Source organism: Cibotium barometz, chromosome 24 (assembly GCF_041138505.1).
Source record: "Cibotium barometz isolate CiBa-2024 chromosome 24, ASM4113850v1, whole genome shotgun sequence".
Classification (NCBI taxonomy): domain Eukaryota; kingdom Viridiplantae; phylum Streptophyta; class Polypodiopsida; order Cyatheales; family Cibotiaceae; genus Cibotium; species Cibotium barometz.
In genome coordinates, this window is record NC_141069.1 from 13,999,618 (window position 1) to 14,009,243 (window position 9,626).

Sequence of the window (9,626 nt, forward strand, 5' to 3'; positions counted from 1 at the left end):
ATAAGCTTGATATGTATGACAGGAGTACTTATTCTCATGATGCTATGATTGCCTCCACATCCCGTGTGATGAGTGACACTGAGTTATGGCATGCTACTTGAACTTCCCATCTCTTGTACGCTTGCAGAAGCAAGGTATGGTGCATGAGCTTCCTCCTATGCAGGTTCCCTTCAAGCATGTATGTGAGGGATGCATCCTTGGAAAGATGCACAGGAATTCCTTTCCTAAAGATGGGGCTATGAGGGCTGTCCGACCATTACAGCTTGTTCATAGTGATCTTTGTGGCCCCATGAGGGCTCCATCTTTTGGAGGACACTTGTACTTCATCACGTTCATTGATGACTACACTCGGTTTTGTTGGGTGTATGGTTTAAAAATGAAGTCAGGTGCCTTTGCAGCTTTCAGAGACTTCCGTCCCATGGCTAAAAATGCTTGTGGACCCAAGCTTGTCGCATTGCGTAGAGATCGAGGGGGGGAATATTTGTCAAATGAGTTCACAGCTTACATGCATGGTATTTCTCATCAGTGTACTACCCCCTATACTCCTCAGCAAAATGGAGTTGCAGAGAGACGTAATCGTACACTCATGGAGATGGCACGTTGCATGCTCAAAAGCAAGGATGTGCCCAGTAAGTTTTGGCTTGAGGCGGTTATGTGTGCCAATTATGTGCTTAAACATTGCCCCATTAAAGCCTTGAAATCTAAGATTGCCTATGAAGCATGAAATGGCAGGATTCCAGTGGTGACTCATATGAGAGTCTTTGGGTGTTTGGCATATATGCATGTGCCCACACAATAAAGACACAAGCTTGATGCAAAGGCAATCAAATGCATTTTCATTGGTTATAGTACTGAGAGTAAAGGATACAGACTCTATGTGCCTAATACAGGCAAGATCATTGTGTCAAGAGATGTTATCTTTGACGAATATGCATCTCAACCACTTGTCTCATGTACCAAACAGCCGTCTATTGGGCCGGAAGATGTCTTTGATACTTTGTTGCCTTTATTCAATTCAAATGTGGACAATGTAGAGCCAGTTTCAGCTCATTTACAGCCACCTATGCCTGCTGAAAACCAGCAAAATCAGCAGCTGAACTCGCCCCAAATTTATCCTGAATTGCCTCAAATTCATCAAGATACCTTGGGTGATGCATTGGCAAAGGAAGATGCAGATACTAGGAAGTCAAAAATTGTTCCTAGATGGTTGGTTGACACTTTGCGTGATAGCAAATAGTCTACATTTATGCCAGGTCGTACACGTGCGGCTTCTCGCCATGCATCTTCACATTATGTGGATACAGCTCTTGTTGCCACCGCTTGTAATGAGGAACCCATTTCTCATGTTGATGCATTGGAGGATGACCATTGGGTGGCAGCCATACGTTCGGAGTTAGACTCCATTGACAAAAACGGTACTTGGGAGTTATGTGACTTGCCCCCCGGGCAAGCGTGCTATTGGCACAAAATGGGTTTTCAAACTTAAGCGTAAGCCTGATGGTTGAGTTGATCGCCATAAGGCTCGCTTGGTCGCCAAAGGGTATGCCCAACGTGAGGGCATTGACTATAAGGAGACCTTTGCTCCCACTTCACGTATGACTACCATACGTACTGTTATTGCATTGGCTGCCCACAAGCAGTGGCATGTACATCAGTTGGATGTTAAAACTGCTTTTTTGAATGGCGATTTGCAGGAGGAAGTTTATGTGTCTCAGCCTCTTGGCTTTGTTCAAAAAGGTGCAGAAAATAAAGTATGCCGTTTACATAAAGCACTGTATGGTCTTAAACAGGCCCCTCGTGCTTGGTACCACAAAATTCATACATACTTGACTGCCAAAGGGTTTCAGAATAGTCCAGCTGAGAGTACACTTTATGTACGCCACATTGGGAACAATGTTCTCCTCCTTATTCTTTATGTGGATGACATGCTCGTCACTGGCCATGAAGAGGGTGATATTTCAGCTTTTAAAGCTGATTTGCAGCATGCATTTGATGTCACAGACATGGGGCATTTACATTACTATTTGGGCATACAGTTTATACCTTTTGAGGGTGGTATCATGTTATCTCAGTGCAGATATGTTGAGCAGCTCCTGGAGCGTTTTCACATGACAGATTGTAAACCTGTTTCTACTCCTATGGAACCAGGTCTAAAACTGTCACTTGAGCATGCTGGTGAGCCTTTTGATGTTGCCACCTATCAGCAAGCTGTGGGATGCCTTATCTACTCATGCTCTACTCGTTTGGACATACAGTATGTTGTTTCCCAGATGAGCAGATTCATGCATTGTCCGAGCACTATGCATTGGCAAGCGTGTAAGCGTGTCTTTCGCTATCTCAAAGGCATTGCAAACTTTGCCTTGTTCTATGGCAGTTCTTCTACACCATGCTTGCTTGCATTTACAAACAGTGATTGGGCAGGTTGCTATGACACGCGAGTGTCAACCAGTGGTAATTGTTTTCTTCTTGGTGACTCATGCATCTCATGGCTCAGTAAGAAGCAACCTCCAATGGCCACTTCTAGTTGTGAAGCTGAATACAAGGCAACCTTTACAACTACTGTGGAACGTGTTTGGCTATGACGCCTTCTAGCCGATCTTGGTGTTGGACAGCAGTCCCCTACCACCATTTCAACGGACAATCAGAGTGCTTTGGCAATTGTACGAAACCCAGTATTTCATGCCCGCACAAAGCATATTGAGGTTCACTATCACTATGTCAGGGAAACGCTCCATGCAGGAGAGATTGACTTGGCTTATGTGTCTACACATGCCAATATAGCAGATGGGTTTACAAAGCCTCTTTCGAGGGAAAAGTTTGAAGCTTTCCACGAAGCTCTAAGCTTACAGCCTCTTCTAGGGTAGTCTGCTACACCCTATCCCCGTTCACACCATTCACTTGAGGGGGGTTTGTTGGTCATGACCACTCCCGGCTAGTTCAGGTGTGAACACAGCTTACTCACGTGCACTTTTTCCCTGTGACGGGAACACAGGTTTTTTCCCTGTGTGAACACACTTGTGTGTAGGGCACTTTGTCCTAGGCCTTTTAGTACTCACTTGTACTTTCATTTTCATATCATTATTGAGTATATCTTTTCCAGCACTCTTGAGCTTCACTAGTTTTCTCTCTCTTGCAGCTGTGTGTGTGTGTGTGTGTCTGTGTGTAGGCTTCCCCCCCATACCCAACATTGGTCATGACCACTCCTGGCTAGTTTAGGTGTGAACACAGCTTACTCACGGGCACTTTTTCCCTGTGACTGGACACAGGTTTTTTCCCCGTGTGAACACACTTATGTGTGTTGGGCACTTTGTACTCACGTGTACTTTCATTTTCATATCACTATTGAGTACATCTTTTCCAGCACTCTTGAGCTTCACTAGTTTTCTCTCTCTTGCAGCTGTGTGTGTGTGTGTGTGTGTGTGTGTCTGTGTGTAGGTTTCTCCCCCATACCCAAAACAAGGTGGAGGCCTCTAAGGATGCGATTGTTGAAGTGAGGAGCTGGAGGTCCACTTCTGAAAAGGAGAGGCAAGGGATGACGGCCTCGGTCGGGGATGAGTGAGCGGCTGCCATGGAGTCCTCATGGGGTTCAAGACCAGAAGAGGCCGAAACTTGTTGAAAGAAAGAGCTGCCCGAGAACTGAAACCTGCCTTGAGTAAACACCAAAAGGGGGGAGGTGAGAAGGGGTACGAGGAGCAGGAAGGTGAGGAGAAGGCTCGAGAGGAGGAAAAGGAGCGGCCAGGAGGCGAGGAAGAGGGGGAGCAGGGGTGGAAAACAGGAAAAAGAAAAAAGAAAAGGAAAACAGAAAAGGCGCTGGACGGGGGAGGAGAAAGGGCGGGTGGGAGGTAGGGAAAAAGGAGGGGGGTGTGGCGTGGGTTTGCTGGACGGGGAGGACAGAGGGCAGGAGGCGGGATCCAAGCGGGGGCAGGTGTGAAAACATGAGGGAAGGAAGGGGGGCAGTGCGAGAGAGGAGAGGGTGGGCAGGGGGCGGAAGGGGGCAGCGTGCAGGCGAAGGGGTGGAGAGGACCATGGCGGGCAGGAGGAGGGAGAGGTGCAATGTGCAGAGGGCAGGGCACAGGGTGGGGCGGGGGTGGTGAAATAACGGTAACTATGGGAGGATATTAGGCCTAAGGCTAGTTGAAGTAAAAAGAAAAAGAAAAAAGAAGAAGGCCTGGGCTGTACGCAGCGCGCTGGTGAGTTGAATGGAGTGCACTGGCGAGTCGAACTCAACCTGGTAATAGCCCCAAAGGATGAATATTAGTTATCTTTCTAGGCGCGCCAAGGAGGCTAGCCTGTAACAGATCCCTGAGCTGTTCGTGTGCCGGACGGCTACCCACAATCTTGCATACCAAGGTGGAGGCCTCTAAGGATGCGATTGTCGAAGTGAGGAGCTGGAGGTCCGCTTCTGGAAAGGAGAGGCAAGGGATGATGGCCTCGGTCGGGGATGACTGAGCGGCTGCCATGGAGTCCTCATGGGGTTCAAGACCAGAAGAGGCCGAAACTTATTGAAAAAAAGAGCTGCCCGAGAACTGAAACCTGCCTTGAGTAAACACCGAAAGGGGGGGAGGCAAGAAGGGGTACGAGGAGCAGGAAGGTGAGGAGGGGGGGTCGAAAGGAGGAAAAGGAGTGGCCAGCAGGCAAGGGAGAAGGGGTAGAAAACAGGAAAAAGAAAAAAGAAAAGGAAAACAGAAAAGGCGCTGGACGGGGGAGGAGAGTGTGGGAGGCAGGAAAAAAGGGGGGGGGGGGATGGTTTGGGTTTACTGGATAGGGAGGACAGAGGGCAGGAGGCGGGATCCAAGCGGGGGTGGAAGGGGGCAGCGTGCAGGCAAAGGGGCGGAGAGGACCATGGCGGGCAGGAGGAGGGAGAGGCGCAATGTGATCTTGATTTGCCGAATCTAGAACATCTATCTTCTTTGTTTCTCCACTTGCTCCATTGTTGTTGCCAATCTTTTCTTTATTGTTGGTGAATTGCTGGTTGAAATGCAGGGGTTCTCGGTCAAACATTTCTTCTCGGCTCACTCCAGGAAGGAGTGGTGTGGGCCCTGCTGCTGTTAAATCGAAAACCGACACAGGATTGATAATGTCGGTGGCAACCTCGTCTGCTGTGTCAACAGTTTCTGGAACTCATGCAAGTGGGCAGTCTCTGCAGGCACCTTCAGTGAACAATCACAATGGAGTAAAGCATTTGAAGTCCCACAATATAGACGGAGATCAAACTTCTCTAGCAGGTCCATCCAGACTTTTGGAAAGGACTAATTCTGAGCTGGATTCATCAGTAATGATGCAAACAAAAGCCTGTTCTATAGGTGTAGATACTTCATCTACAAATGTGGAGGGATTTTCCAGACCCTTATCAGACAGGGCAGCTTCTCATAGCAGGAATTCAAGTGATGCAGAAGGCAATGATCTCACTAGCGGGTTTTTGGAAGAGATGAAGTCAGTCGAGTCTTCATTCAGCGCCCTTTCTCATAAGTTTGCTGATGCCGAGGACAATGGTGTGGTGGTAGATGTCCTTACAGACAAACATATAACAAGAATAACACCTTTTCAGGAAAATTGTGGCACAAGATCGATAGGTACATCAGCTACATCGTTTGGTGAATCATCTATGAACGATGATGAAACCCAACTTGGTGACGCTGATGTTCTGTCGTTTGGTGGTCCGAACATATTGGACCTCAACATTAGTAGTAGTCAGCATTCGCTTGCTGATGCTGAAACATTAAATTACCATTTAGAAAATGGTTTGCGACCAGCAATTATGGAAACTACTGAGATGCATCCAATGTTGCACGGTGATGTGCAGCCGGATATACATCATTGTTGTGCGAATACAAGCGATGATCCAATGCAAACGTCTTTAAGTGTTGGTGGATTAAGTATTCTACTGAATGCTGACCATGCGTCAAGGAGTTTACCAAATACTCCAAGCAAAAACCATGAAAGCATGCAATGCAATGTGCTGTCAAGAGATCCATGGTCAGATTCCTCGTGTCTTTCTTTGCGCTCTGCGACGAGTGAGGAGTCATCATTGTCCATGAGGGACGACATAGGGAAGCTGTCTGAAGGGTCCTTGCCCTCAGAAAACAGGTCAGAAAAGCAAGATATAAATGGGCATGAGGTATTAGAAAAGGGACCTATCAATGGCCTGAATGAACATGAGCTTATCTCTGACATGTTTGCAACGGGGTTTGACCTCTGGACAGATGGAAGCCCACAAGATCTGGCACAACTGTTGATCAATGGAAAAAATGTGGAGTCCCCTTCATCATCAACTTTGAAAGAGGCAGTAACTTCGTGGAAGTCATCTAGCAGCAACAAGCAATCAAGGTTTCACTTTGCCAGGCAAGAGGAAGTGGCTGAAGAAACTCTCTCTCTAAACAAATTTGTTTTCCATGCAAATGAAAGCAATAGACATGTACAGGGGGAAAAGCACAATATGATCGTAAGTAGCAGCGTTTCAAGCAGCCTGGGTGAAGTTTCGACAGCAGAATCATGTGGTAAGAGGACCCAGAAAAACTACTGATTAAAGTGTTTTGCATTTGAGCTTATATTGAACTTCTTGTTCTTATTCTTTCTGTGTGGTTTTAGGTGGGACAGCAACACTACCAGTTTCAAGTTCAAAATGCCTTGTCAGCGCTCCTCCTGGATTTTCAGCCATTAGAGTGTCAGCAGTTCCCCCTCCTGGATTTTCCCAGCACAGCAGACCGCCAGATTCGAGGAGGATTGCAGGTTGCACTTTTGCTACTCTCTTTCCTATTTTTGTCTTTTTGTTGGGAGTGGTAGCTATGGGCAGAATCTTATCCCTATTTCTGATGTGTTTGCTCATACAGAGGCCAGTCAAGATCTTCCTCCATCTTTGGCAGCATCCAGCATTTATAATCAGGTGGAACCAGGAAATAACTCAAATGATGTTGAGTTTCTCGACCCTGCAATCATGGCAGTCGGAAGAGGAAAGTTGTCAGGTGGCATGAGGCCAACTGTGTCCTATGCAGGCAGTTCTTCAGTACCTGGATTTCTCTCACGAGCAGGCAGTCCTTCAGTACCTGGATTTCTTTCTCAAGCAGCTCCTTTGTCACAGCAGCCTAGACCATTGGATTTTGATTCAAGTTATCAAACTCATCAAGAACGTGCTTACAGGAGCTATGGCAGTATGAATTCTATTTCCCAGTTTGGCTATTCAAATCAGGATCGCGATGCTTCCTTACCATCATTGTTTCATTCATCTTTTAATGGTGGTATGAATCAGCCAAGGTTACTGGGACAATATCGTGATGCCATGGTCCCGCATGTTGTGATGCAAGACTCTGTGTATGGGAATGGTGTACCTAAGTCGAGATTTCAGCATTCTCCTTACGGGGATGATTGGAACAGGCTCTCAGAGGTAAATACAGCAGGGCAGCAATCTGTTAATGATGCAGTTGGTCGACTTGCTATGTCTCAGATCTCTCTCGACAGGGTTCTTCAAAGTCGCCTGGAGGAGCTCACCCTGAGCAAGGTAATGCTAAGTTTTTCCTGTGTGATTGTTTGTGCTCATTCCCTGAATTTTTTTGTGTTTGACACAGCATGTAAGTCAGATATTTCAGGTGTGGATCTGTTTGACTGCAGGAATTTGGGTCAAAGTATTATGGTGATACTGCTGTTCCAAGTGGTCATGATGATCAGGGAGCCTTTAGCAGTGCGAGAATCGGGCGATATTATCTGCAGAATTGAGTTTAAAGCCTCTTCAAATGAACGATTTACAGTTGCCAATTTCTGCTGCTACAGCTCAGGACTGTCGTGAGCTGACGGGTACTTGGCATGTTTCCAAGTGCTGATTACCATTTCAGTCTACTGCATTCAGTAAGGCTAGCATGGAAAAATGGCATGAGTTTGAGCAGCATCAATTTTTTGCTTGTATCCTCCAGGTCTTACTTTTTAGTAGCAAAGGTGGTCAAGAGGATGCACAAAAAGTCGATGATCTTTTGCGTTCTATATAATTGTCTATTGCAAAAAGCATGAAATAAGGCTTGCTCAATGAGATTGTAGTGCCAATCTCACATTGTGGGGTGAAATTGTAATCACTGTAAAATCGATAAGCTTGGCAGTAAGATTCTCTCCTCAATGTGTTCTTCCTCAAACATCACACGATGGAGCTGCATAAAGGTCCTATGCTTTTCAAAGGGTGGGCTGAAAGAAATATGGGCCTTCTTAGATTATCGATTTGGAGGTCATGGGGAAAAGTGTCGTTCAAGTGATTGCAGGACATGCATTGGCAGAGGGTTTTATGTGGTAACTTTGTGACATTTAACTACACTGGTAGTGTGTGCCTGGAATTGGCCGCACATGAAAGTTATGGTTAGTTTGGGCGAATGAGAATGTGCACTTGGAATGGAAACAACTCCCCAAGCCAATTTGGAGTTCCTAGATTTTACAATGGGGTAAAAAATGTGACCACAAGGCGGCCTCTCACAAACAAATGAAGCAGAGTTTTCACAGGTTGCAGGACATTTTCATATGTAGTTCTATTACGTGTTCAAGGGATGTAATGCACCAAAAAACATCAGCTTAGGAACAGTAAATGCCATTTGTGGGGTATACGGCCCATTGTTTTGGTGCTACTTTAAGCTGTACTGGATGGATCATAATTTTCGTTCATGAAATACTTTGTACGTGCTTTAGTTTTCTTTCATGATATCAAAGGCCAATTGTTTTCTTGCTGTAGTATGTACTGGGTGGGCCATAATTCTTTCATGAAATACTCTGTACGTGCTGTAGTTTTCTACTTGATAAATCAAAGGTAAATTGTTTTTCTGCGTGTGCATCCAAACAGTGTTCTTTAGATTTTGATGACTGCATAATGCAGGTTACCATTTACAACTTGCAGCTTCACCTTCAAGAAAAGTTTTCCCTTTGTTCAGGTAAGTTTTAATTGCCCTTCACTGACTTCCTGGTTTGTCAGAGACTGTTTTGGGTGTTGAGTCAAATAACATGTTTGATCATCTTCACAAGCTTCAATGTGAAGTAAGAGGTAGGTTCTAAAGGGAAATATTTGGTGCAATGACCCTCTTTATGCATAGGAGCCCGGTAGAAGCAATGTACAGTATTGAGGCTGGAGAAGTGTGGACTGTTAATCACAAAAGCTGTAGCAGAGGTGCATGGGTTTGGTCCTAAGAAGTGAGTAACGTGCAAGTGCCAGGCTTTGAAACAAGCATTATAAACAATTGTCTGGTGTCTCGTCCTTTTTGGAGAGCTCAGAATTTGATTGTAAAAATGTTCATTCATAGGATCTTGACCATGTGAAACCCAATGGTAGCCTTGGTTTTCCATAAATCTAAGAAAGTGTATGCCATTGGAAAACCCTATACGGCTCTCAAATGGACCTCCTATGATGAATTTGTCTTTCTTCATGGCCTTATTCATGTGACGAAGACTAGCTTTTATGTATGTATGTATGCATATACACTTACACCTATATATGTATATATATATATATATATATATATATATATATATATATATATATATTGTCTTCTTATCTCTTCTCAAACTAGATCCTCCACTCTTGTTGACATGGTGGGTTTGATGCAAAACTCTCTGTATAATGGGAATCTCTTCAAACAATTCCTCTTGACATAGTTTGTCAACCT

At 45.3% G+C, this 9,626-nt stretch overlaps 1 protein-coding gene across 3 annotated transcripts in view; it reads left to right on the plus strand.

The window, feature by feature from the left end:
- LOC147624919 (uncharacterized) overlaps window positions 1–8,691 on the plus strand; it is a 65,386-nt gene extending 56,695 nt beyond the window's left edge. For 2 of the 3 annotated variants that reach the window (XM_086818161.1, XM_086818162.1), the window contains 4 exons: window positions 4,984–6,497; window positions 6,589–6,729; window positions 6,831–7,495; window positions 7,606–8,691. In XM_086818161.1, coding sequence (XP_086674287.1) covers window positions 4,984–6,497; window positions 6,589–6,729; window positions 6,831–7,495; window positions 7,606–7,710 — 2,425 coding nt within the window. In that variant the 3' untranslated portion in view covers window positions 7,711–8,691. The remainder of the gene's footprint in view (window positions 1–4,983; window positions 6,498–6,588; window positions 6,730–6,830; window positions 7,496–7,605) is intronic. The other variant, XR_015268885.1, reaches the window with a different exon arrangement.
- The last annotated feature ends 935 nt before the right edge of the window (window positions 8,692–9,626 follow it).